The sequence below is a fragment of the Mirounga leonina genome, unplaced genomic scaffold (assembly GCF_011800145.1).
Source record: "Mirounga leonina isolate KUSES-001 unplaced genomic scaffold, KU_Mleo_1.0 Mir_173, whole genome shotgun sequence".
Lineage (NCBI taxonomy): Eukaryota > Metazoa > Chordata > Mammalia > Carnivora > Phocidae > Mirounga > Mirounga leonina.
In genome coordinates this window covers 3,402,078-3,429,836 of record NW_023270447.1, presented here as the reverse complement: position 1 = coordinate 3,429,836, position 27,759 = coordinate 3,402,078, and the positions used below count along the sequence as shown (strand labels likewise).

General features: G+C 61.7%; 1 protein-coding gene across 1 annotated transcript; it reads left to right on the top strand.

Moving 5' to 3' along the window:
- Positions 1-1,860: 1,860 nt before the first annotated feature.
- CELSR2 (cadherin EGF LAG seven-pass G-type receptor 2) lies at positions 1,861-26,690 on the top strand. Its single transcript, XM_035017859.1, has 34 exons — positions 1,861-5,373; positions 9,907-10,554; positions 12,366-12,588; positions 13,010-13,125; positions 13,303-13,391; positions 13,778-13,935; positions 14,345-14,508; positions 14,653-14,778; positions 15,143-15,309; positions 15,594-15,881; positions 15,970-16,144; positions 16,377-16,518; positions 16,651-16,771; positions 17,359-17,542; positions 17,719-17,820; positions 18,463-18,557; positions 18,790-18,999; positions 19,468-19,651; positions 19,759-19,887; positions 19,976-20,156; positions 20,315-20,482; positions 20,591-20,717; positions 20,846-21,046; positions 21,324-21,498; positions 21,795-21,907; positions 22,046-22,125; positions 22,220-22,346; positions 22,436-22,558; positions 23,175-23,302; positions 23,539-23,627; positions 23,728-23,919; positions 24,048-24,218; positions 24,362-24,596; positions 24,925-26,690. Exons 1-34 carry the CDS (start codon positions 2,073-2,075, stop codon positions 24,950-24,952), a joined length of 8,760 nt encoding a protein of 2,919 aa, XP_034873750.1. The 5' UTR covers positions 1,861-2,072; the 3' UTR covers positions 24,953-26,690.
- The last annotated feature ends 1,069 nt before the right edge of the window (positions 26,691-27,759 follow it).

Sequence of the window (27,759 nt, the reverse complement as noted above, 5' to 3'; positions counted from 1 at the left end):
ACAGGACTCATGGCTCCTTCACTGTGACCAGAACGCAGTGTTGGAGGGAGCCTCTGCTTCAGTGCTTTTCAAATGGGGTTCCTCCAGAGCATAAGCCTCACAAGGCAGCCCAGGGATGTACTGGTTGGTGGAGTTGTGGGGACAGGGCAAGGCCCTGACCTGCACTTCTTCCCAGGAACACTACTGTTACCTGTGTTTTATTTCGGCTTTCTACTTCAAATTTCATTTGAAAAACAGATTCTCCTGCTAAATTAACTTTTGGAAACCATGCACCTTATTCAATCCCCTCATTTTCCAAACGGGAAATCGAGGAACCGGAATTTGACCAAGATCACACAACCAGAGGGTGGGGTGGGGAGCTGAGACTAAAGCCCCAGCCTCCTCCCCAGGCCAGGCCTTGCCTCTTACTGCCTGACCAGGCCCCTAGCACTGCATCCAGTTGGCCCCACTGTTCCTGGATGCGGGTCCCTGGGTGGGGTATGACAGAGGGCAGCTCCTTCAGGATCACCCTCCACCAACACTGCCTGGCTCTTCTTCATGGTCCAGTCTCCATGCCCGGGCCACTCCCAGGACTCCTGGAATCCTGCACACCCCCGTCAAGTGGAAGGTTCAGTCTGCAGGCCTATACCGGGCACTGGGCAGGACTGTTGGCTAATCACAAAGCTGTGAGTGTAGAAGCGGGGGAACAGTAGCTGGACACTGATAGGGAAGGCGGGAGGGGGCAAGAAGTCATCTCTCCAGCCAGGAGGCCCTAGGGGGCAGTGAAATCCATCCGTCTAGGCGGGAAACCTGGGTCCTAAAGCTTGGCTCCATCCCTCCCCTGCCTTGTGACCATGGACAGGTTTCAGCCGTTCTGGCTTCAGAACCTGGTAATATTAGTGTGTTGATACCAGCTAGCTCTGGCTTTGACACTCCCAACTTACCTGCTCCTGAAAAGTCCAGCTGGTGTCCCAGATGAGCCTGCAGTCCTTCTGCCCAGCCGCTGGACCCCAAGGGGGATGGGGGGGTCCTAGTGAGACCACGACCTGGATTAGGGGTGGGGATGGGGGCCTTAGGACTTCACTGGGTGTTGCCAGGGAGGTGGGATACCTCTCTGGAATATGGGGAAGGCTTTATACTGTTGAGCAGGGCTCTTTTAGCTCAGTCTTACCCCGGACCCGAGGGCTCTTATCAGCAGCCAACCATCGTAGGCGTAGGCGGTGTGAGGTGCGCCCCTGGCCTCCCGAGACTCCTTCCAACTGTTTGTGAAAACCTCTAAGTATACTTAGGATACTACCACCATTATCATCATGCGTGGTCTGGCTTCTGACTGTTAATTCCTCTCGAACCTGTGGTAGGGATCTGTCACCGGCCCAGTGGCAGGCCAGGGGAGGGATTAGGCATGGAGGTCTGGCCCGCTGGCATCCTAGAACGGTGCGGAGGAGGGCGCTGGGTGGGGCCCACCTCCTTCGGTGCGGCTGGCGTCGCCGCTTTAAGGCGGCGGCTGCGCGAGCAGGTCTATGGTAATGAGCCGCCGCCGCCGCCGCCGCGGCCGCCGCCGCCGCCGCTCTGCAGAGCTCGCCCGCCCGCCGGGGAGGCGAGGGATCGTGGGGCTGGGCCCTCGGCCGCGGCGACAGCAGCAGCCGCCGCGGCGGGGACGCGGGGCGCGAGCGGCCGGCGCGGGGCTGTCGAGGACGGCCGGGGTCCGGGTGCGTAGCTCTGCGGGCGCAGGTGGGCCATCCCGCGGGGGCGAAGGGGCCACCTCGGGGCTCGGGGAGTCGGCAGGGCCGGGGGCGCGCGGGGCCCGCGGGCGCAGGTGGCGAGAGCCGGGCGCGCAAGTGGAGGCGCAGCGCCAGCCCGCGGTGGTCGGGGTGACCCGGGCGCGGGCCGGGATCGGGGAGCAGTGCGAGCCCGGGTGCGTCGGAGGGCTCAGCGCCGGGCCCGCCGAGGCAGCAAGGCGCAGGCCCCGAGGGGCGCACGAGTGGCCCCCGGGGACCGGCGCCCCGGCCCGGGCATGAGGCGCGGCGGGGCCGGCTGGAGCCGGAGGAGGAGCCGCCGCCGCGCTTGACCCGGCCGGCCGGGAGCAGGGAGAGATGCAGAGCCGGGCAGCCCGCGCCCCCCTTCCAGCGCCACCGCCGCCGCTGTTGCTGCTGCTGCTGCTGCCGCCACTGCTGGGAGACCAAGTGGGGCCCTGTCGTTCCCTGGGTCCCGGGGGACGTGGTTCCTCAGAGGCCTGCGCCCCCGCGGGCTGGCTCTGTCCAGCCTCAGCCTCCAACCTCTGGCTCTACAGCAGCCGCTGCAGGGATGCAGGGACAGAGCTGACTGGCCACTTGGTGCCCCACCACGACGGTCTGAGGGTCTGGTGTCCAGAATCCGGAGCCCACATCCCTCTGCCGCCAGCCCCCGAAGGCTGCCCATGGAGCTGTCGCCTCCTGGGCATTGGAGGCCACCTCTCCCCACAGGGCAAGCTCACCCTGCCCCAGGAACACCCGTGCTTAAAGGCTCCCCGGCTGAGATGCCAGTCCTGCAAGCTGGTGCAGACCCCAGGGCTCAGGGCAGGGGAACGGTCAACAGAAGAGTCCATGGGCGGGCGTCGGAAAAGGAATGTGAATACAGCCCCCCAGTTCCAGCCCCCCAGCTACCAGGCCACCGTGCCTGAGAACCAGCCAGCGGGTACCCCTGTGGCATCCCTGCGGGCCATTGACCCAGATGAGGGTGAGGCAGGCCGGCTTGAGTACACCATGGATGCCCTCTTTGATAGCCGCTCCAAACATTTCTTCTCTCTGGACCCAATCACGGGCGCTGTAACCACAGCCGAGGAGCTGGATCGTGAGACCAAGAGCACCCATGTCTTCAGGGTCACGGCGCAGGATCATGGCATGCCCCGCCGGAGTGCCCTGGCCACACTCACCATCTTGGTGACTGACACCAATGATCACGACCCTGTTTTCGAGCAACAGGAGTACAAGGAGAGCCTCAGGGAGAACCTGGAGGTTGGCTATGAGGTGCTCACTGTCAGAGCCACAGATGGTGATGCCCCTCCCAATGCCAATATTCTGTACCGCCTATTGGAGGGGCCTGGAGGCAGCCCCTCAGAAGTCTTTGAGATTGACCCTCGCTCTGGGGTGATCCGAACGCGTGGCCCTGTGGATAGGGAAGAAGTAGAATCCTACCAGTTGACGGTGGAGGCAAGTGACCAGGGTCGGGACCCTGGTCCACGGAGTGCCACAGCCGCTGTGTTCCTGTCTGTGGAGGATGACAATGACAATGCCCCTCAGTTCAGCGAGAAGCGCTACGTGGTCCAGGTGCGCGAGGATGTGACCCCAGGGGCCCCAGTCCTCCGGGTCACAGCCTCGGATAGAGACAAGGGCAGTAACGCCCTGGTGCACTATAGCATCATGAGCGGTAATGCTCGGGGCCAGTTTTACCTGGATGCCCAGACTGGGGCTCTGGACGTGGTGAGCCCTCTCGACTATGAGACGACCAAGGAGTATACCCTACGGGTCCGGGCACAGGATGGCGGCCGCCCCCCGCTCTCCAACGTCTCTGGCCTGGTGACAGTGCAGGTCCTGGATATCAATGACAATGCCCCCATCTTTGTCAGCACCCCCTTCCAAGCTACTGTGCTGGAGAGTGTCCCCTTAGGCTACCTGGTTCTCCACGTCCAGGCCATCGACGCCGATGCTGGTGACAATGCCCGCCTGGAATACCGCCTTGCTGGGGTTGGGCATGACTTCCCCTTTGCCATCAACAACGGCACAGGCTGGATCTCTGTGGCAGCCGAGCTGGACCGGGAAGAGGTTGATTTCTATAGCTTTGGGGTGGAAGCCCGAGACCACGGCACCCCAGTGCTCACTGCTTCAGCCAGTGTCAGCGTGACCATCCTGGACGTCAACGACAACAACCCCACCTTTACCCAACCAGAGTACACGGTGAGACTCAACGAGGATGCGGCCGTGGGCACCAGCGTGGTGACGGTGTCGGCTGTGGACCGCGACGCGCACAGCGTCATCACCTACCAGATCACCAGCGGCAACACCCGCAACCGCTTTTCCATCACCAGCCAGAGCGGTGGCGGGCTGGTGTCGCTCGCCCTGCCGCTGGACTACAAGCTCGAGCGGCAGTATGTGCTGGCGGTCACTGCTTCCGATGGCACGCGGCAGGACACGGCCCAGGTGGTAGTGAACGTCACTGACGCCAACACCCATCGTCCCGTCTTTCAGAGCTCCCACTATACGGTGAATGTGAATGAGGACCGGCCGGCAGGCACCACGGTGGTGCTGATCAGTGCCACGGACGAGGACACGGGCGAGAACGCCCGCATCACCTACTTTATGGAGGACAGCATCCCCCAGTTCCGCATTGATGCAGACACAGGGGCTGTCACCACCCAGGCTGAGCTAGACTATGAGGACCAAGTGTCCTATACCCTGGCCATCACCGCCCGCGACAATGGCATTCCCCAGAAGTCTGACACAACCTACCTGGAGATCCTGGTGAATGATGTGAATGACAATGCCCCTCAGTTCCTGCGTGAGTCCTATCAGGGCAGCGTCTATGAGGATGTGCCCCCCTTCACCAGTGTCCTGCAGATCTCAGCCACTGACCGTGACTCTGGCCTTAATGGCAGGGTCTTCTACACCTTCCAAGGGGGTGACGATGGAGATGGTGACTTTATCGTGGAGTCCACGTCAGGCATTGTGAGAACGCTTCGCAGGCTAGACCGTGAGAACGTGGCCCAGTACGTTCTGCAGGCTTATGCGGTGGACAAGGGGATGCCTCCGGCCCGCACGCCCATGGAAGTGACAGTCACCGTGTTGGATGTGAACGACAATCCACCTGTCTTTGAGCAGGACGAGTTTGACGTGTTTGTGGAAGAGAACAGCCCCATTGGGCTGGCCGTGGCCCGCGTCACAGCCACCGACCCCGATGAAGGCACCAATGCCCAGATCATGTACCAGATCGTGGAGGGCAACATCCCTGAGGTCTTCCAATTGGACATCTTCTCTGGGGAGTTGACGGCTCTGGTGGACTTGGACTACGAGGACCGGCCCGAATACATCCTGGTCATCCAGGCCACGTCGGCTCCGCTGGTGAGCCGGGCTACAGTCCACGTCCGCCTGCTTGACCGCAACGACAACCCACCGGTGCTGGGCAACTTTGAGATTCTTTTCAACAACTATGTCACCAACCGCTCGAGCAGTTTCCCTGGGGGTGCCATTGGCCGCGTGCCCGCCCATGACCCTGACATCTCAGACAGCCTGACCTACAGCTTTGAGCGGGGGAATGAACTCAGCCTGGTCCTGCTCAACGCCTCGACGGGCGAACTGAGGCTGAGCCGGGCATTGGACAACAACCGTCCTCTGGAGGCCATCATGAGCGTGCTGGTGTCAGGTAAGGAAGGGCCCAGGTGGCGTCGGGCGGGGGTGGCCCTTGGGGGAGGGCCCGGGCAGCTGTCCAAGGAGGAACCGCTGACCCGCCTGTCTGCCCAGTGCCTGGCACAGAGGCTGAGGGGCGAGAAGGAGCTTGGGAAGGAGCCCTAGGAATCCTGGCAGCTGGTGTAGGCCCCGCCTGCCGCTGCGGCCTGGGCTGGGCTGCTTTGGTTGGCTGCCCCCTGCCTACCACCCTGTGACGTGGCAGGGGAAGTGTTGCGGGGCGGCCCTGGCTATGGCTGCCAAGATTGTGAAAAAAGGCGCGTGGAAGACTGGGGGGTCCGGGAGAGCTGGGGGAGGGGTGGAGAGGACTGTGGTGTGGTGTGGGGTGTGGGGGGAGGTGGGGGGGAGGCGAGCCAGTCCCCTCAGCACCCGTTCATGCCCAGCAGGCTATTCCTGTGATCTCATAACAGCCTTCTGACAGAGCAGAGGGCCATGGGGCACAGGGTTGCCGCCGAGGGGTCAGGACCCTGCAGTCGGGCCTCTTCTGGCCCCTTCTGGCTCCCGGCTGAGCCCCAGACTGGCTGAGGGGGACTTTGTCTAGTGCATTCTTTTCCCTCCAGGCAGAAAGAGCCTGGCCTGGCTATCCCTTCAGAGCTCCCGCAGGAAGTGAAGCCCGAGCTCATTGTCTCTGTCCAAACAGACCCCACTGTCAGAGGCCATGGTTCGGGGTCCAGCTTGGGGGAGGGGCTGCAGTGAAGCCAGGGGCAGGCTGAGGCCTCCTGGGGCCGCTTGCCACCCCATGGGCTGTTTTAGGATGCTAGGCCTTCTTTGCTGGCTGTGACCAGTCTGGGCTCAGGGAATGGGGTGTGGGACCAGGATGAGCAGGGGACTGGTGGCCTTTGAGGGTACAGCCCCCTGCTTCGGTGGGGAGAGAACAGAGTCCTGGGGCGTGGGAGCCTGGCCGGGACCCAGGCTGGGCATTCCTGCTGCTTGGCCAAGCGCTCAGCCTGCAGACTCCCTGGACAGAGGGTTGGGGGAGGAGAGTTGATGGGGGGTGGGCGGCATTCTGTCTTCTCTGTTAGCTATGGGGAGTGGCAAGGAGGAGGCCAGCCCCAGGCTGTGGAGTCCCTTCCCCAAGCTTGGGAACGACTGGCAACCCCCATGAGGGCCCCTTGTTAGGGGTACCCTGCAGATGGATGGGCCAGGGTGCCCCACTCCAGACACCTCAGGGAGGGGAAGAAGAGAAGAGTCTGGCACCCCTTTCCTGTCACCCCAGGGAATCTGGGCCTGGAGGGGAATGAGAGACATGTGGGATGCAGGGTGTGGCTTCAGCCCCCTCCCCCGCTCTGGGTCCTTCCTGGACAGATGCGTCTCCTGCCCCACTCCTCAGGTGGCCATAGGAGCCCGGGCAGGTGAGGTTTTAGAGGTCATAGACAAGGTTCTGTGCCTCCTGAGGCTTCAGTTTCCCTCCAGGAGGAAGTGAAGGGCTGGAGTTCCTGGATCCTCGATCCTTCTCTGTGTTGGGAGAAGCAAGCAGCGGGGAGGGATGGAAAAGAAGGGGCTCTTCCTCTTGTCCTCCCCACAGCCTGTCCTAGGTGAGAGTGGCAGGACACTGAGGAGGCCCTGCCCAGCCTTCAGGCTCCTACCAGGGCAGGGCCCCTGACCACAGCTCCCCTAGAACAGAAGGGAAGGCCTCGGGCTGGCCCTCTAGCCCTGGCCCCATCCTGTCCCCTCGGCCCTGACCCTTGGAAGCAGTCACCACGGCAACCCCAAAGTTCAGGGAGGCTGGGGTGAGGGGGAATTGACTCCCACTGCCCCTTTGTTTCCCTTCTCTTGTTCTTTGTCTCTCTTTCTTTCCTGCCCCTGCCCCTGCCCATGGGGGCCCTCCTGCTCTGCCCCTCTCCGTGGCCCTCTCCCAATCTCCTGTGTGGCTCTCTCCTCCTTTCCCACTTTCTCCATTGCTGGCTCTTTTCCTGGATCTTTGTTTTCCCCTGTTTAGTCTCCACGTTCCTGCCTCTCTGCCTTCCCCCTCTCTTGTTCCCTGTGGCTGAAGCTGCCCCCGCTTGGGCTGGATGGCTCTCCTGAAGCCCCAGTTCTCCCTGCCTCTTTCTTACCCTGCTGGGACACACAGGAACTCCTGTGCATGGCCCGGTCAGCTCCCAGAGCGGTAGACCCTGTCCAGGCCCACAGCTTCCACTGGCACATCTGCCAGGGGAGAGAGGCTTGGAGTCTGATTCTGCCACAGTCTGGGACCTGGGACCCCTGTTCCCACCCTGCCTTGGCACCTGAGGGGTGACCTAGGTCAAGGCAGGGGAGAGGAACAAAGAGCAAGGACTGAGCAGTAGGTTGATTGCTGGGGATGGGGGACCACAGAGGAGGGGGCAGGTGGCCACAGATGGTAGACCAGATGGGAAGCAACAGAGACACATTGGGTGAGGGGCATGGGCGGGGCCTGAGACTGCTGAAGGGAGGCACAGGGAGGAGTGCTTGTTCCCAGGGCTGAGTGGTGGGGAGGTTTCTCTCGCTCATGGGCTTTGACTGCCCCCCTCCTTTCCCTAATCAGTTAGGGGCACTGTGTGGACTCTGGGGCCACTTTCTGCCTGGAGGGACTCTCCCATCAAGGAATCACTGGGCAGAGTCACCAAGTACACAAGAGCTCTGTGCCAGGCCACACCTCAATGCAGGGTGGTCTGAAAGCAGGAGGAAAATAGAGCCTGAGGTCATCAATCTGGGCAGGCTTCCTGGAGTAGGTGAGCTTGGGGCAGGTGAGAGAAGTAGGAGGACTGTGGGCTGGCATGTTCGGTGGCTATAGACAGGAGTGGGAGGAGCAGGAGTGGGTAATGACAAGCAAGTTTGCTGGTGAGAGCTGGCGGGCTTCGGCAGCCTCAGGTGTTGAGGCTGGAGGGCAGGTGGGTGGACCAAGGACAGGGCTGAGATGGGTCTCTGCCTTCAGCCTTCCCAGGCTCAACTGAGCTGCCTGGGGTAGTTAGCCACCTCAAATATGTATGGAAGCAGAATCTACCCCCAGGTTCCTCTCCTACTCCCGCCCCACCCCAGAAACACCATCTCCTGACCTGTTCCTGCCAGGGGGTCCTTTTCAATATCAACTCAGGGCCCCTGCTGTGTGTGTGTGTGTGTGTGTGTGTTTAAGATTTTATTTATTTATTTATTTGAGAGAGAGGGAGCACAAGTTGGGGGAGGGAGGTAGAGGGAGAAGCATACTTCTCTCTGAGCAGGGAGCCCGATGTGGGGCTTGATCCCAGGACCCTGGAATCATGACCTGAGCTGAAGGCAGATGCTTAACCGACTGAGCCACCCAGGTGCCCCCACCCCACCACCACTGTGTTTTAAAGACCATTTCTTCACTAGGGAGACATCAACATCTTAGTATTTCCTGAACACCTACTATGTGTAGGACATTGTAATAAATAAAAATATGAATACCCTTTAGGGCCCTGCCAAGACATTTCCCCCTCCCCACTGGCCTCCAGCTTTCATTTCTGAGCTAAATAAAATCCATTGCCATGTGTATGTGCATTCAGATGTGTGTGGTACTTCGGGGCGTAGCGTGTGGGTGGAGTGAGACACTAGTGTGTGTGAGCGTCCAGCTGTTTGTAAGTGAGCGTGCGGCCTGCAGGTGTGGCAGGCATTCGGGCATAACGTGGGAGCCAAGTGGGCGATGAATAGCTGGAGGCCCAAGGCCAGAGGAGAGATCAGCCTAGTGGGGCTCTTCTGGGGTTTCAGATTGGAGAGCTGCCCAGGCCCTTCCATCTCTGCCTGCCCCCCAACAGCATCAGGGCAATGGGTGGTGTGGCCTCTGGTAAGGTGGCTCATCTGGATTTCCTGGGGTGAGGCCCCCGCCAGGCTATCTTCGGCAGCCTGGAGAGTTGGGCGGGAAGAATGCTTTGTGTGGGGCGTTGCTATGGGGATAGCAGGCCTGCGCCCAAGCAGCTATGGGGCTCAGTGGGAGGGGGACTGGGTGGCCCACTGACCCAGTTCACCCCCCCCCCTGCTTTGGTGGGGGAGGAGGGAGCACAGCCAGGGTCAGGGTTATAGTAGTGTTGAGATATAGAGGCCGAGGGGGAAGAATGATTATTTTTGTGGATATCTCTTGGTGCTCTGGGCCCTGTAGAAAGGTAAGAAATAGGCAAAATCGGGTTCTTGTGCAGGGAAGCCCCAAATCTGGTATAAGGGAGCAAGACTCATGGCTTGGGCAGGGAGAAGCACACAAACATTAAAAAATGTACCGTTCTTCACAACGGAGGGTTTTGGGAAAGTATGCAAAGAACTTCTGAAAATCAAATTGCCCTAAGTGTCTGTGGGGCCTGATCCCTCAAGGTGTGACTTGCCTACCGGTGCCATACATGTAGTTTCTTGGGCACCTTTTGCCAGTGAGAAAAGGGAGTCCATTGTGGCAACTGGGCAATGCAGGGCTGGATCTCAGCTCCCACTCCCTTCTCGGGGTGCTCCTGCCCAGGGCTAGGTCTATGGCTCGGCACCCCTGCCCTCCCCAGCTCCACATCAGGTCCTGACCCATGTCGTTTCCCTGCAGACGGCGTGCACAGTGTGACTGCCCAGTGTGCGCTGCGGGTCACCATCATCACGGATGAGATGCTCACGCACAGCATCACGCTGCGCCTGGAGGACATGTCGCCGGAGCGCTTCCTGTCACCCCTACTGGGTCTCTTTATCCAGGCGGTGGCGGCCACGCTGGCCACACCCCCAGACCACGTGGTGGTCTTCAACGTGCAGCGGGACACCGACGCCCCTGGCGGCCACATCCTCAATGTGAGCCTGTCCGTGGGCCAGCCGCCGGGGCCCGGGGGCGGGCCGCCCTTCCTGCCCTCCGAGGACCTGCAGGAGCGCCTGTACCTCAACCGCAGCCTGCTCACGGCCATCTCGGCCCAGCGCGTGCTGCCCTTCGACGACAACATCTGCCTGCGCGAGCCCTGCGAGAACTACATGCGCTGCGTGTCCGTGCTGCGCTTCGACTCCTCCGCGCCCTTCATCGCCTCCTCCTCGGTGCTCTTCCGGCCCATCCACCCGGTCGGGGGGCTGCGCTGCCGCTGCCCACCCGGCTTCACGGGCGACTACTGCGAGACCGAGGTGGACCTCTGCTACTCGCGGCCCTGCGGCCCCCACGGGCGCTGCCGCAGCCGCGAGGGCGGCTACACCTGCCTCTGTCGCGACGGCTACACCGGTGAGCGGGGGCGGCCTGGCGGGCTGAGCGGGCTAAGGGCCGGGGCGGCCTCGTTCCTTTCCGGAGTAAGGTGCCGGTGACCCTGGCCGCCCGCAGATCTCGCTTGCTTCTCCACGACCTGTTGGGGAGAGAGGGGGGGGAGCCCTTCTTCTCCGAGCTCCCCCCATCTCAGGCAGCACCAGCTCTAGAAGCAGCCCGCTTGGGTTTATATTCCAGCTTTGCCACTAGTAGTTGCCTGACCTTGGGCAAGTTACTGAATCTCTCCGTGTCTCAGTAGCTTCAGTAGTTTCAAATGGAGATAATGAATCTACTTGCAGCCTAGCAGGGTTGTAAGGATTAATTTAATTAACTTAATACATGTAAAGAGCTAGCCCTTGGAAGGTGTTGGCTGTGATTTAAGAGACCCCTGGGATCCGGTGACTTGTTCTGCGTCTCACCTCACAGCTTGACTTAGCCCTGAAGCTGGACCTGGGACCTGGTCTCCTCCCACCACTGAGAGAGTTACTTTTCTGCGCTCTAAGTAGTGCTTTTCTTCCCAGGCATGGAGGGGAAGGCATGGAAAAAACTGGAGGGGTTTGGGTGCGGGGTAGAGTTGGTTCTGAAGGTCGTTGCACCTGTGTGACCTTGAGCAGAATAGCTCCACCCCTGCCCAGGTGCGGGAAGAAGGGTCAGGCCTCGGGGCTGGCCTGTGACCTGGGTCTTTACACATCCCCTTCCCAGCCTTTCCCTGGGAGGCTCACTGCCTCTGCTTTGTGCCCCTGCCCCTGCAGGATCCTGTTTCTCCTCAGGACAGCCCCTTCTCCTCTCCTCCATGCGCCCTTCCTACCCAGATAGGTTGGGCCTTATTCTCTCTCCTCCACAGCCGTGCCCACTAGTTCTGCCAGCAGGGGCAGGCAGACCCCACCGCCTTCCCTGCTGCATCTTCCTGCCCAGAACTTGCCAGACTTGACTCCTCTCAGCTGCTGCTGTGGGTGGGGGTGGAAGGGAGGGGAGGGCTTGGGGGATGGGAGGGGAGTCTTTGTCCAAGAGGATGGGGAGGGGGGCTTAGAGTAGGCGAACAACAGTTTCCATGGAAACAAGAGCCAGTCACTAGGCACAGGAGCTGAGAACCTATCTCTAGAATCTGGGAATGGGGAGGGAGAGAAAGGGGTGGATTTTCCCATCTGATGTTGTTGGAATTTTCAGCTCCTCCACTGAAATCCTGGTCTGCTCCCAAGGCTCAGTCCCCCATTCTGTCAGTATCTCCCAAGTGCACAGAGGGCCTCAGTCTGGACCCCAGGGCTCAGGGTGGGAGTTCTCTGCCCCATTCCCGGGAGTCCCCAGCTTCACCTCACCCCCCCTGCCCTCCAGGCATAACTGACAATCCAAGTGGAAGCCTGGTCTCATCCCCAGAGAGGGAAACTGATCTTGGCGCCTGACAGGGACAAAAGCACCAGTGGGAGGGAGGGAGGAAGGGGGTTCGGCGCCAGCCCTGGAGTTGTCCTGCAGGCTCTTTCCTCCATGCACATTCACCCCTGTGGGAACAAAACAGCCCCTAGCTTGCTCGGTAGCCGTGACACCAAAGGCTAACTAGGACCTGGGCCTTGTGACCGGGGTCCCGGCAGGCTGTGCGCTTGAGCCCCAAACAGGAGTACAGAAGGGCCTGGGAGCTCCCAGGAACTTGCAGGGCAGCAGTGTAATGGGATGGTGGTGAGGATGCTTGGGAGAACCTGGGAGTGTTGCAGGAGATACGGCTGGGCCCGGGGAGGCATCCCAGGTCCCCTCCGCCTTCTCAGGCGCTTGGTACTCACCCTGCCTTTCCCCCTGCCAAGGTGAGCACTGCGAAGTGAGCGCCCGCTCAGGCCGTTGCACGCCAGGTGTCTGCAAGAATGGGGGCACCTGCGTCAACCTGCTGGTGGGTGGCTTCAGGTGCGACTGCCCTTCTGGAGGCTTCGAGAAGCCCTACTGCCAGGCGACCACACGCAGCTTCCCTGCCCGCTCCTTCCTCACATTCCGTGGCCTGCGTCAGCGCTTCCACTTCACCCTGGCCCTCTCGTGAGTGGCTCGGCCCTGGGGGGGGGGTGGGGGGGTGCTGGGAGCCTGGGGCGTCTCCCCCTCTACAGGCAGGGTGAGAGGCCGGGCAGCGAAAGTGCTGGGAGCAGGTGGTTGGTAGAGCCGGGTCGGCACTTGGAGTGGCCTGTGCACTTTGCCAGCAGGCCTTCCGCACCCACCAGGGTCCACTGACCACCCCTCCTACCCACTCTCGAGGGTGGGGAGCCAAGGGGTCAGGGTTCTGGTTTCAGTTCTGCTGTGGGCTCCTTGTCCACACTTGAGCTCCATGGCCCACGGAGCCAAGGGCCACGGTGTCAGCTCTCAGGAGGGTCCTGAGTAGGATCAGGGGCTAGTTAGGTGGCTGGGGTGGTCGGGGTTAGGTGGGTGCCCCATTCCCTGCCCCCCACCCCCAACTCCTGCTCAGGTTTGCCACCAAGGAGCGTGACGGACTGCTGCTATACAACGGGCGCTTCAACGAGAAGCATGACTTTGTGGCCCTCGAGGTGATCCAGGAGCAGGTCCAGCTCACCTTCTCTGCAGGTGACCCCGGTTGCCCCATGTCCTTGCCCATCTCCCAAAGGCCCTAGGTGTCTTGGCCCCCGACCCCAAGTCACACACCCCCCCCAGCCAAACCTGGGCCCGGTTCCAACCATGAGCACACCGTCCCCATTCCCAGCCCTCCCCTGGTGTCCCAGCTCACCTGCGTCCTTTCCCCAGGGGAGTCGACCACCACCGTGTCCCCGTTCGTGCCCGGAGGGGTCAGTGACGGCCAGTGGCACACAGTGCAGCTGAAATATTACAATAAGGTGGGTGTCAGAGGGGGTCAGGGAGTCGGAGGGTTCTGTCCTTGGCTCAGGTGCTCAGACCCGAGGTGGCGCTTCATCCAGGGGGGACTGGTCATGGCGCTTCTGGCCTAAAGGGAGGGAGGGGGGGTGGGCTGGGCTCTTCCCCTGCCGTCGCCGAGTAGTGCTCAATGCTCAGTGTCCTGTTAGACAGGCACGGACTCCGGTGAACGTCGAGGAAGGCAGTTAAGCACGTATGTCCCGTGAGCACGCTGAATGGGCACGTGTGTGTATAGGCACACGCGTGTGTACAAAGGGGTGTCCGCAGGTGCTGGTGTCTCTGTGCCTGGCCCCTGGACCTCGTGGGCTCCTTGTTCACGGTTCCCCTTCTCTGCCTTCTCTGCCCACAGCCACTGTTAGGGCAGACGGGGCTCCCGCAGGGCCCATCAGAACAGAAGGTGGCTGTGGTGACGGTGGATGGCTGTGACACAGGGGTGGCCCTGCGCTTCGGAGCTGTCCTGGGCAACTACTCCTGCGCTGCCCAGGGCACCCAGGGTGGCAGCAAAAAGTGAGGGGGAGAGGGCTGGGGCATGCGGTGTGGTGTGGGGCCAGGTGGGCAGGTTGAGAAGGTGGGCCTTAGGGGGCCCGGAGATGGAAACCAATCCAGATGGAGGCCTGCCCTCACCTTGCTTCCCCTAGTTCCTGCTCAGCCTCCTGCAGGGCCTGGGGTCGGGGGTGGAAGCAGCAAGATGAGGGGACTAGAGCAGGTGTCATGGAGCGGTCTGGGGGAGGGGTGGGTATGAGAGGGGAGTGGCTCCAGGTTGGGGTGCCTCCCTTCCCCTGTGCTGTTCTTCAGGGCCCCTCAGGCTCCTGCTTAGGCCCTTCCCCGCTCTGGCCTGGTGGAAGGAAGAGGGAAGGAGGAAGGGCCAGAAGCCCCACCACTGTGCCTCCTGTTGCCACCATTCTTGCTCCGCCAGGTCTCTGGATCTGACGGGGCCTCTGCTGCTGGGTGGGGTCCCTGACCTGCCCGAGAGCTTCCCTGTCCGCACGCGGCACTTTGTGGGCTGCATGAGGAACCTGCAGGTGGACAGCCGGCATGTGGACATGGCTGACTTCATCGCCAACAACGGCACCGTGCCTGGTATGGGAGCCTGGGCTAGGGGCCAGGCCAGGAGCCCTGGGCAGAAAGGAGGGCTATGGGGCCGTGGTGGGGGTTTCAGAGGGCCCTCCAGCCGCAGGTTTTCTGTTTGGAGCCCCGAGCCGAGCCCCTTTCTCTCCCTTCTAGGCTGCCCTGCCAAGAAGAACGTGTGTGACAGCAGGACTTGCAACAACGGGGGCACCTGTGTGAACCAGTGGGACGCGTTCAGCTGCGAGTGTCCTCTGGGCTTCGGGGGCAAGAGCTGTGCCCAGGGTAGGAGAGGCCGCCAGCAGAGGCCAAGGCCCGAGAGCTGTCAACAATGCTGGGAACACTGGCAGGGTCGGGGCAGGCACTGGGCAGGGCCCAGCCAAGCTGGGCTGTGGGTGGAAAAGCTTGTCTGGGCAGAGCCCTGAGAGGGGAGCACTGGAGACAAAGGGCCCAGTCAGAGGCAGGCCTGGGCACAGTGTGGGGCAGGCGCAAGACAGGTAAATGCTCCGGAGGGCGGGGCCAGCGAGGGGAGCGGGCACTGGGAGAGGCAGTGCCCTGCCTCCCGTGGAACCACCACCTCTGAGCATCACACCCCCTGGGGCACTTGGCCGCTCCACCCCTCAGAGTCTGCCTTCATCTGCCTCCCCAGAAATGGCCAACCCACAGCGCTTCCTGGGCAGCAGCGTGCTGGCCTGGCACGGCCTCTCGCTGCCCATCTCCCAGCCCTGGCACCTCAGCCTCATGTTCCGCACACGCCAGGCCAACGGTGTCCTGCTGCAGGCTGTCACCAGGGGGCGCAGCACCATCACCCTGCAGGTGATGCAGGGAGGGGTGGGGGGGTAGGCGGGCCCTGACCAGGGCAGCTGTGGCCTCCAGGGGGCTGGTCAGAGAGGGCTAGGCGGGGTCTTTTCTTTCCCCGAGGCTCCGTCGGCTTGTTGGATCACTGCTGCCATCTATTGGCCCCGAGGGAAATAATACCGTTTCCTCTGTGGCCTCAGCGGGGCTGTAGGATGGGTTTGGTGGTCCAGGCGGGAGGGCAGTGGGCTGGAAGAGCCGATGAAGGCAGGCTGCTGACCCTGTTTTCTTTTCTTCTGGTGAAGCTGAGGGAAGGCCACGTGGTGCTGAGCGTGGAGGGCACAGGGCTCCAGGCCTCGTCTCTCCAGCTGGAGCCAGGCCGGGCCAATGACGGCGACTGGCACCATGCACAGCTGGCACTGGGAGCCACTGGGGGCCCCGGCCATGCCATCCTGTCCTTCGACTACGGGCAGCAGCGGGCAGAGGGCAACCTAGGCCCCCGGCTGCATGGGCTGCACCTGAGCAACATTACGGTTGGGGGCGTGCCTGGGCCAGCCGGCGGTGTGGCCCGCGGCTTCCGGGGCTGTTTGCAGGTGAGCATCCTCCTCTGCTCTGCCTTGCCATCCTCCCCACCTGGAGGCCCGCGCCTCGGAGGGCCAACATCGCTTCTGTCCCTCCCAGGGTGTGAGGGTAAGCGAGACGCCCGAGGGGGTTAGCGGTCTGGATCCCAGCCACGGGGAAAGCATCAATGTGGAGCCAGGCTGCAGCCTGCCAGACCCCTGTGACTCGAATCCGTGTCCTGCCAACAGCTACTGCAGTGATGACTGGGACAGCTATTCCTGCAGCTGTGACCCAGGTGTGCCAGGGATCCGGGGAAATGGGCAGGTGGGTGGGCGCCGGGGTCTCACTTCGGCTCTGCTGTGTGGCCTGAGGCCAGTCACATGACCTCTCTGAGCCTCCTCTCCTGCACTACAAAGCCGTAGCCAGCTGGTAGGATTCTCAGGTGGAAGGAGGTGGCGTGAAGGCAGGTTTAAAGAAAGTGCCAGGGCAAGGTGGGGATTGAGCCTCTCTCATCTTTACGGTCCCAGGTTACTATGGTGACAACTGTACTAACGTGTGTGACCTGAACCCGTGTGAGCATCAGTCTGTGTGTATCCGAAAGCCCAGCGCCCCCCATGGCTACACCTGCGAGTGTCCCCAGAATTACCTTGGGCCATATTGTGAGACCAGGTAAGTGGACCAGGGCACGCAGCAGCCTGTCTCTGGGGTGTCCCTCAGAGTACCGGGAACTGGGCTGCACATGGCTGCAGCAGACAGGGTGTGGCGGAGGGAGCTCACGTCCGCCTGGGCCCCCCTCTGCAGGATTGACCAGCCTTGCCCCCGTGGCTGGTGGGGACACCCCACGTGCGGCCCGTGCAACTGTGACGTCGGCAAAGGCTTCGACCCAGACTGCAACAAGACGAGCGGCGTGTGCCACTGCAAGGTGACAGCCCCGACCCGGGCCCTTGAGGGGGGGCGCTGGGGAAAGCCTTCCTGCAGAGAGCTCAGGGCTGTGTGCCCTTACTCTGATGGGGGGAGGGGGACGAGTGGCCACGTGCTCCCACGTGGCTGCGGTTTGGGGGGCCCCAGGACCAGGTCTTTACCAGTGAGCTCTAGGCCAGCTATACTGGTTGGTTGCAGCCTGCTCTGATGGTTGGTGTCTCACTGATGGACTAGACTGCAAATCATTACCAGTTAAATATGTTTTTTTAAAGGTTTTATTTATTTTGTGAGAGAGCGAGCGTGCATGCGCAGGAGTGGGGGAGGGGCAGAGGGAGGAGCAGTCTCCCCGCAGAGCAGGGAGCCCGATGCGGGACTCAATCCCAGGACCCTGGGATTGTGACCCGAGCCAAAGGCAGATGCTTAACAACTGAGCCACCCTGGTGCCCCTAAATAGTTTGAATACCACTCCTGGGAGGACCTGAAGTCAGTGAGCCTCTCTCTAGAGGGACCACAGCCCAAAGGACCCCTGAGCATCCCGGAGAGAGAGAGCCTGAGCCAGTGACCCTCGTCGTCTGTCCCCCCTTTCAGGAGAACCACTACCGGCCCCCTGGCAGCCCCACCTGCCTCCTCTGTGACTGCTACCCCACGGGCTCTTTGTCCCGCGTCTGTGACTCTGAGGACGGCCAGTGTCCATGCAAGCCAGGCGTCATTGGGCGCCAGTGTGACCGCTGTGACAACCCATTTGCTGAGGTCACCACCAATGGCTGTGAAGGTGGGGTTCCCATGACGGGTCGGCGGCTCTCCTGCTGCGTGCCAGGTCCCGGCGTTCCAGAGGGACCAGGAGCAGGGGCCAGTTGCAGGCCCGGGGCTGCTGAGGGAGGGCTGGAAGCCCAAGCCGAGCTCCGAGGGGACAGCTGCCCCCGGGTGACCCTGTGTGCTTCCTTGCAGTGAATTATGACAGCTGCCCACGGGCCATCGACGCTGGGATCTGGTGGCCCCGTACCCGCTTTGGGCTGCCTGCTGCTGCCCCCTGCCCCAAAGGCTCCTTTGGTAGGTGCTGGAAGCCTAGCATGTGATACTGTGGACTCAGCCTCTCCTCCCTGGGACGAGGGCGGGAAGCCCCTGGCTGCAAATCCTGGGACCGCTCCCTGGTCTCCAGGTCCTTCCTTGGTGCACTGTTCCTCTGCTCCCAAGGTTGCCTGGATGAAGGGCACGTACATCTTGAACTCTTATCAAAAATGCTGACAAACCTGCAGCGTGCCTGCCACGGGGCTGTGTACTAGAGATTCGAAGACGAATCACATAGTAGGGGCTGTCGGGTGCTATTCCAGGGGACACGGCCCCGGGGTGGGGGCTGGCGCTGGTCCTTGGATCGATGACGAACACAGTTCATAAGCAGAGAGTGGCAGAGAACCCAAAGTGGTGGCTGCAGAGGGGCAGCGATGTCTGGGGGCTCGAGGAGGACGCCCGCCCCGTGCTCCTGGAGTCCTCGTTCGGGCCGGTCTGGCAGAGGTCTTGGCTCTAGTATTCTCTACACCTGTCCTCTTCTAACCGGGGTCCAGGAGGGCAGGGCCCTTGTTTGCTTGTCTCCTGTCTCTGGCCCATGAGGTGCTGGCCCCCAGGAACTCAGGCCGGTCCCGGAGGCCTCCTGTGTCTCTCCTGAGGCCTGTCCTCTGGGCTTCCTTCCCCCAGGCACCGCCGTGCGTCACTGTGATGAGCACAGGGGGTGGCTCCCCCCAAACCTTTTCAACTGCACATCAGTCACCTTCTCAGAGCTGAAGGGCTTTGTAAGTGAACTTCCTCATGTCTAGCTCCTCTCTCCCCTCCCTGCTGCCAGCTTTGAGAAAGGGGCTTCTGGAATTCCAGCCCCTGTCTCCTGGGGCCTCCACCTGGAGTGGCCATTTCTCCCCTTTCCTGAGGCCCTTTCCTTCCTGAGTTCCAGCTCTGCCCCTGGGGACCTCACTGCTGCCCTCCTGTGCTGACCTCTCTTGCTCCCTGTCCTGTCTGGCTCCATCCTAGGCCGAGCGGCTGCAGCGGAACGAGTCGGGTCTGGACTCGGGGCGCTCCCAGCGACTGGCCCTGCTTCTGCGCAATGCCACGCAGCACACGGCTGGCTACTTCGGCAGCGACGTCAAGGTGGCCTACCAGCTGGCCACACGGCTGCTGGCCCACGAGAGCGCCCAGCGGGGCTTTGGGCTGTCGGCCACGCAGGATGTGCACTTCACCGAGGTGGGGCTTGGATGGGGCAGGGCTGGCTGGTTAGATGGGGGTCATGGTGAGTGAGCCTGTTCCTGGGGCAACTTGGGGGCCATCCCTGCCTTTGCGGAGGGACCTCCCAGCTGGCGTGAGGCCTCCAGGAGCTCCCTTGAGCCGTGGAATTTAGAGCATCTCTTTCCAGCCCTTTCCCTAGTAAGGTGCTGATAGAAACTAACGTCTGTGTTGGGGCCTGGTGTGACCGAGCTCCTTGGAGCAGAGGCCCCCTGCCCACGGTGCCAGGGTGGGGAGGAATCAGCGTCTAGTACCTGTGCAGGGGTCCAGGCCCAGGGCCCGGGAACTCTTAGTTGCAGGAGGAGGAGGGAAGGTTTGAGGGAGGGGTGTGGCTGGGTGGGCAGCCCGGGCTGGTCTAGGCACAGGTGCGGCCTGGTGGTGCGGAGGAGAAGGCGTGGGGCTATAGCACCCTGACCGCGCTCGCCCTAGAACCTGCTGCGGGTGGGCAGCGCCCTCCTGGACGCGGCCAACAAGCGGCACTGGGAGCTGATCCAGCAGACGGAGGGCGGCACTGCCTGGCTGCTGCAGCACTACGAGGCCTACGCCAGCGCCCTGGCTCAGAACATGCGGCACACCTACCTGAACCCCTTCACCATCGTCACGCCCAACATTGGTGAGACTGGCGCAGGGCGGGGTGTGTGGACGGAACCCCGGGCGCGGGTGGCTGTGCTGGGGGCCCCCCTGCCTGAGCCCGGCTCTGACCTGTGACCCTCTCCCTAGTCATCTCTGTGGTTCGCTTGGACAAGGGGAACTTTGCTGGGGCCAAGCTGCCCCGCTATGAGGCGCTGCGGGGGGAGCGGCCCCCAGACCTTGAGACAACGGTCATTCTGCCTGATTCTGTCTTTCGAGGTCAGTGTGGAGCTACAGGGTGGGTCAGGGGCCTGGCTGGGGCATCCCTGTGCAGGGCCCCGCTGAGTGGACGCTGTCCCGATCCCAGAGACGCCCACCGTGGTCCGGCCCGCGGGCCCTGGAGAGGCCCAGGAGCCTGAGGAGCTGGCACGGCGTCAGCGGCGGCACCCAGAGCTGAGCCACGGGGAGGCTGTGGCCAGTGTCATCATCTACCGCACTCTGGCCGGCCTGCTGCCCCATAACTATGACCCGGACAAGCGCAGCCTCAGGTGAGCAGCTGCGGACACGAGGAGGGGGCGGGGATGCACGGTGGGCGGGTGAGTGCTGAAGCCTGGGGAGAGGCCGGGGTGGGGGTATCCCCGAGGGATGCTGTCCCCTCAGCCGCGAGACTGCCACAGTGACTGTGCGCCTGCCTGTTCCTCGTCAGAGTCCCCAAACGGCCAGTCATCAACACGCCCGTGGTGAGTATCAGCGTCCATGACGACGAGGAGTTTCTGCCCCGAGCCTTGGACAAGCCGGTCACAGTGCAGTTCCGGCTGTTGGAGACAGAGGAGCGCACCAAGCCCATCTGTGTCTTCTGGAACCATTCCATCCTGTGAGCCTGCGCTGCCCTACCCCCAAGGCTTTGGGCGGTGAGCCAGGCCCCTGGGTGCCTTCCCCTGCTCGCGGCCTGACCCTCCTCCTGCCCCCCCCCCCCCCGCAGGGTCAGTGGTACGGGTGGCTGGTCAGCCCGAGGCTGCGAGGTCGTCTTCCGCAACGAGAGTCACGTCAGCTGCCAGTGCAACCACATGACGAGCTTTGCCGTGCTCATGGACGTGTCCCGGCGGGAGGTTGGACCCACTGTGGGGGGCTGGGGGGAGACAGCCGCGGAGCCAGGGGTGGGGGCCCAGGGCCCCGGGCTGGATGCTCAGGCCCGGCCCTTCCTAATTCGCCTGGCCTCCTGTCACCTGCCCTGCAGAATGGGGAGATCCTGCCGCTGAAGACACTGACATACGTGGCCCTAGGGGTCACCTTGGCTGCCCTGCTGCTCGCCTTCCTCTTCCTCACCGTCCTGCGTGCCCTACGCTCCAACCAGCACGGCATCCGACGGAACCTGACTGGGGCTCTGGGCCTGGCGCAGCTGGTCTTCCTCCTAGGAATCAACCAGGCTGACCTCCCTGTAAGATGGCTCTCCTCCCCCAGACACTGTCCACAGCTTCCAGTCCTCTCGGGCTCCCTGCCCCGGTCCCTGCTTCTGCAGCAGAAACTCTGATAGAACCCAGCCCAGCACCCAGCCCACGGTTTCCTCTTCTTGAGCGTCCCCTCGCTTCCCCGGCACCCTAGAAGTATCTCCCTCGGGCCCACACATCCCGAAGTGCCAGCCAGCGCCCCAGCCCTGCCCCTCTCCATGCCCTGGGGGTGCCCTGGTCACTGACCTGGCGTGACCGGGCCCCCAGTTTGCTTGCACGGTCATCGCCATCCTGCTGCACTTCCTGTACCTCTGCACCTTCTCCTGGGCCTTGCTGGAGGCCCTGCACCTGTATCGGGCCCTCACCGAGGTGCGCGACGTCAATGCGGGCCCCATGCGCTTCTACTACATGCTGGGCTGGGGCGTGCCCGCCTTCATCACAGGTACCCCGCACCCCCTTCCCGGGCCCGGGGCTCCACACCTCTAGGCCCCGGGTCCACCTTCATGCCACGTTCTCCCCACCCACATCGCCATGCCCCGGGCCGAGCCCTCCTCTCAGCCCCCGAGGCTCCCCATCAGGGACTGGGTCCCCCCTCCTGCAGGGGTAGGCACGAACACGGGGACACAGGGTGGGTGGAACCCTTCATCCTTTGCACCTGGCCCCGTGAGCCCACATGACACCTGACTGATTCCCGAGGCCCTACCACCCCTTCCCTTGCTGTTGTCCCTGTACCCCCAGGTCTAGCCGTGGGCCTGGACCCTGAGGGCTATGGGAACCCTGACTTTTGCTGGCTCTCCATCTACGATACGCTCATCTGGAGTTTTGCTGGCCCTGTGGCCTTCGCGGTCTCGGTAGGTGCTAGAAAGCAGGCTGGGGGCCAGCAGGCTGCGTGTGCCCTCAGGATCCCCTTTAGGAATGGTGCACCTGCTGGGCCCCCGTGGGCTGCGGTAGAAGCTGTCTGTCCCCTGATGATCCCCCTCCCTTGGTAGATGAGTGTCTTCCTGTACATCTTGGCGGCCCGGGCCTCCTGTGCTGCCCAGCGGCAGGGCTTTGAGAAGAAAGGCCCCGTGTGAGTACGGGGTGTGGGTGCCCGGGCGGTGGGCAGTGGGCAGGCAGGGGCGCAGGCGGCCTCCGGGCCGGGCTCACAGCCTCCCCCTCTCCAGCTCGGGCCTGCGGCCCTCCTTCGCCGTCCTCCTGCTGCTGAGCGCCACGTGGCTGTTGGCGCTGCTCTCTGTGAACAGTGACACCCTCCTGTTCCACTACCTCTTTGCTGCCTGCAATTGCATCCAGGTACCCGGCCGTGCCCTGTGGAGGTGGGAGGTGAGGCCTGCCTGTGGGGTGCCCAGACAGGCACTTAGCTGCCGCCTGTTGCCTGCCAGGGCCCCTTCATCTTCCTCTCCTACGTGGTGCTTAGCAAGGAGGTCCGGAAAGCACTCAAGTTTGCCTGCAGTCGCAAGCCCAGCCCTGACCCCGCGCTGACCACCAAGTCCACCCTGACCTCGGTGAGGGAGCCGGGGGCCAAGGAGGTGGAGGGCTCTGGGGCCGGGTGGAAGAGGCAGGAGCCCCAAGGAGCTTGTTCTCTGTGCTTCGTGCCCCACTTTTTTTCATCCTTACATCCTTTGCTGGGGGGAGGAAGGGCTGGGGAAATGGTATGTGTGGCCTGGGAAGAGCGGGATTTGGGTGTGGGGAGGAGGATTTTGACTCAGGAGCGATGGGAGTGGAGCTAGGAAGAATAAAGTGAGGAAGGGGCCAAGACAGGTGATGCACTCACGGATACCCAACATCTGAGGATCCCTGGTGCATCTTGGTAAATTTTCTGTCTCCCAGCACATTCCTGGCAGATGGTTTTTGACCAGGAAGCCCTTTCATATAGCCGAGTCCAGGGTACTTGGGGTGCACAGGGCTTGCACAGCTATGGGAGAGCTACAACCACTCCCAGGCCCTGATATCGAGCGGGGGGCGGCTGGGGGGTGCTGCAGAGATGTGGGGCCTCTCTCTTCCAGACCTGGGCACATGGGAGGTAGACCTTGGGACAAGCTCCCTCGGCCCTTCCACTCCCAGTCCTGGAGCTGCCTCGTGCTGCTCCCCCACTTACTGAGTCCTCTGTTCCCTGCCTAGTCCTACAACTGCCCCAGCCCCTATGTGGACGGGCGGTTGTACCAGCCCTACGGAGACTCAGCTGGCTCCCTGCATAGCGCCAGCCGCTCGGGGAAGAGTCAGCCCAGCTACATTCCCTTCTTGCTGAGGTGAGCGCTGGTGCTGGGGGCGGCGGCCAGGGGCGAGGAGCACCACGCGTGCTAGAAGCCAGGCCAGCCACCTGCTGGGAGCTGAACAGTGCACAGGGTGGCCGACACGGGTGGCAGCTTAAATTAGAAGCAGGAGGGGCATGGGGGCAGGAACTGGGAAACGGGGGAGAGAGAAAAGAGTGGGACCCTGGGCAAGGGGCTGGGCTGGCCCCTCCAGCGTGGTCTTGTCTTCGCAGGGAAGAGTCCACACTGAACCATGGCCAAGGGCCCCCTGGCCTGGGGGACCCAGGCAGCCTATTCCTGGAAGGTCAAGACCAGCAGCATGGTGAGAAAGGAAGCTCCTGCTGGCCAGTGGGGGGCAGCCGCTCTTGTGGAGGGTGTGCACGGGGGCATGGCTCAGCTCTGATCTCTTCCCCGTCTCCCAGGCCCTGACACAGACTCTGACAGCGACCTGTCCCTGGAAGATGACCAGAGTGGTTCCTATGCCTCTACTCACTCATCAGACAGCGAGGAGGAGGAAGAGGAGGAGGAAGAGGCCGTCTTCCCTGGAGAGCCGGGCTGGGACAGCCTGCTGGGGCCTGGCGCTGAGAGACTGCCCTTGCACAGTACCCCCAAGGGTGGGCCAGCGCCAGGGCTGTGGCCTTTGAGGGGGCAGTGGGAGGGCAGAGAGCCAGGGATTCCTAGGGTGGTGACTTGCCTAGTTGTCTGCCTTCTTTGAGCCTTACCTACTTCCTTTCTCCACCAGATGGGGGCCCAGGGCCTGGGAAGGCCCCTTGGCCAGGAGACTTCGGGACCACAGCAAAGGAGAGTAGTGGTAATGGGGCCTCTGAGGAGCGCCCATGGGAGAATGGAGATGCCCTGCCTCGGGAGGGGTCCCTTGGCCCCCTTCCAGGCCCCTCTGCCCAACCTCACAAAGGTGAGTGGGGCATGCCCAGCTGCCGTGCTCCCCCATTCGGCACCCTCACACCTCACACTCGCCCTGTGGCTGGTAGGGCTCCCTAGGGCAGCCCCCTGATCCCACCGCCTGCTCCTCATGGCACCTGCCCCCCTGGCCCGCAGGCATCCTCAAGAAGAAGTGTCTGCCCACCATCAGTGAGAAGAGCAGCCTTTTACGGCTACCCCTGGAGCAAGGCACAGGGTCTTCTAGGGGCTCCTCAGCCAGCGAGGGCAGCCGGGGCGGGCCCCCTCCCCGCCCTCCACCCCGGCAGAGTCTCCAGGAGCAGCTGAACGGGGTCATGCCCATCGCCATGAGTATCAAGGCGGGCACGGTGGATGAGGACTCGTCAGGCTCCGAGTGAGTGGGGCTGGCTGGGTGGGACAGGGTGCAGCCCCACAGAGGCCCTGGCTGGGCTCGGAGCCACTTTCAGGCCTCCCCAGGCTTCTCTGGCAGGTAGTCGGGGGACGAATGGGCTGGTGTAGCCCAGCCCCCTTACTGTGATGTGCCCACAAACCATGGGGGCCCGTGGGGTCAGCTCAGGCCTGCATCAGGCAAAGTGAGGGAGGGTGGGGAGCTGGGGTTGCTTTCCTGTTTCCTTCTCCTGGTGAAAGCTTCTCACTGTCTTCTCTGCTTCGACTAACCCCCTGTCTGCCTTTTCTGTCACTTTCCTTTCCTGCCTCTCCAGATTTCTCTTCTTTAACTTCCTGCATTAACCCCGGGCCGGTGGTTCCTACACCCTGAGGCTCCCTTACCTTCCCCAGCTGCACTCATGCCCCCACTCCTGTCTTGTGCTTTATCCTGCCCCTGCTCCCCACCGCCTGCCCACAGCAGCGACGAAACGTCCATCTGAGGAGCCTGGGCCTTGCCGGGAGGGGCACCCACCCCACCCAAGGCCATCTAGTGCCAACTCCCTCCCCCACCATCCCCTTCACTGCACTTTGGACCCCTGGGGCCAACATCTCCAAGACAAAGTTTTTTCAGAAAAGAGGAAAAAAAAGAATTTAAAAAAGGATCTCCACTCTTCATGACTTCAGGGATTAATTTTTTTTATATGCTGGAAACTGACTCCCCTTTCCCTTCCCAAAGAGGATAGGACCTCCCAGGATACTTCCCAGCCTCTCCTCAGTTTCCCATCTGCTGTGCCTCTGGGAGGAGAGGGACTCTTGGGGGGCCTGCCCCTCGTTTGCCATCACCAAAAGGAAAGGACAAAGCCACATGCACCCAGGGCATCGGGCCCTGCAGGCTGCACCCCGGCGGGGCCTCAGTATGGTGAGGGCGTCAAGGTCGGGGGCACTCCTCACCCTGCCTGTGCGGCCCCTCCCAGGAACTGCAAAAGCCCCGTCCGGAGAGGGGGCCGAAGGACTCCGTGCCCCCGGACCCCCAAATGCTGCATGAACACATTCTGAGGGGAACCCGTGCCCCTGGGCGGAGGCCGGGACGCCCCAGCCCCTCTCCTTTCCCTGGACTCTGGCCACGTGCTGTAGCCCGGGCATTTGCTCAGTTCGCTGACCCAAAAGTGCTTCATTTCCCTGCCTGACCCGCCCCGGGAAGGCCAGTCATGTATTTAGTTGCGCTTCTTTGCTGTGGTGTGGGTGGGACGGGGCGGAAGAGTAAGTCCGGGGCTGGCTCGGTTGCCCCCAGAAGTCTCAAGCACAGGTCTCAAGTCTGGGTTCTGGTGTCCACGTGGCCACCACCACCACCACCCCCCACCTCCACCAAGATCAGACAAATCCCACTTTGTCTGACCTTCTGTGGCCTCTGCGACGTGTTCTATTTTTAACCCCTTTTCGGAATTGGCTCTCTTCTTCAAAGGACCAGGTCCCATTCCTCTTTCTCCCCCTCTCCCACACCCATCCCCAGCTCCCTGCGAAGAGAGAGTTAATATATATTTTTATTTATTTGCTTTTTGTGTTGGGATGGGTTCGTGTCCGGTCCCAGGGGGTCTGATGTGGCTGTGATGGGTTGGGTGGGCACCCAGCAGTCCTGGCGTGGGGGCCTGAGGCCCTTCCCTTTGCTCCAGGCTCTCATCTCCTGCCTCCTCTCCTCCCGCTGCCTCAGTTTTGCCAACTGCTGTTCGTTTGAGTTACCATGTACGCTGAGCATGTATTCCCCACTTGTCACTGACTTTCCTTTGGAGCAGGTGGCTAGAAAAAGAGGCTATGGGTGGGAAAAAAAGTTCCTGTTTCTCATGTGTAAGGCTGGTTACTGGCTTTTCTGCCATGGATTCTCCCCCTGAACTCTCCCCTCAGCAATTCCTACAAAGGGTTAAAAATTTACTGGTTTTTAACTACTGATGACTTGACTTTAAAAAATACAAAGATGCTGGATGCTAACTTGATACTAACCATCAGATTGTACAGTTTGATCGTTACTGTAAATACAGTAGGGTTTTGTGTTTGTTTTTTTTTCATTTCCCCATACTACTGAATAAACTATAGTTCTGTGCGGGTTGAGGGCTGTCACCCTGTGCTTCTGTGGGTGCCCTGTGCTTCCAGAGGGAGGCTCTGGAAAACAAGAGCAGGCAGGGCCGTGGGAGGGCCAGGAAATCAGGGGACTCGGATGTCAAGTGGCCAATGAGCTAGCCCCCACTACCAGCACCCCAGCAGTGCTCCCCGAATAGCCTCATCAGCTCAGAGCCCGTGTCCTGGCATGTCCAAGGAAGATGTGGCAGGTGGCAGGAGAGTATCCTTTTCATCAGGACAAGAGGGACTCGTGTCCCTGGGGAGGCTGCAAAGAGAAGGCAGGTTTCCAGTCCAGCCCTTTAGGGCTGAGTCCTGGGGACAGAATTCAGGAGACAGGGAGGGCAGGGTGGCTGAGTGGCTCAGTGACGAGGTACCTCCTGACTCCACTCCTCTGGGTCATTGTGTTTTCACATCGGAAATGAAGCAACAATTCACACTCAAGCCACCTCCGTGCTCTGCGACATTACTTCCTTTCCCAAGTTTTGTGTTTTTCAAAGGTCTGTTCAGCAAACTAGCAGGGGAATTAACATGGGGGCCATAGAGGGTAGTGATTAAGAGCACAAACCTTGGAACCAGGCCCTGTGACTTAAGCTCTCTGAGCCTTAGTTTCTCTGCCTGCAAAATGTGGATGATAATAGCATCTGCCTAATTGAGCTTTTATGAAAATTAAATGAGTTAACACATGTAAAGTGCTTAGAACAGTTCACAGTGCATAGTTAAGAGGCCAGTAAATGTTGGCTTCCTGCATTGTTGCTCCTGGGGCGGGGTGGGGGTAGAGTGCATACAGAGAAAAATAGCCAGCCCCAAAGGGAAGTAAGCAGGTAGCTGAGCAAGAAGGGCCGCCGTGGCAGGGGGCCTCCTCCCTAGCCGGCAAAGTCTACTGGATGTTGCTCAAGCAGGTTTGGAGCAGGATGGGGGCGGGGCAGGTGGGGGTTATGAAATTCAAGACTGACCCAGGGCAAAGGGAACATGCCTTGTCCTTTCCGGCCACCAGGTGGCAACAGCACACGGGTCTGCCTCCCGAGCCACACACACGTGCCATCTGCTGGCCACACCTC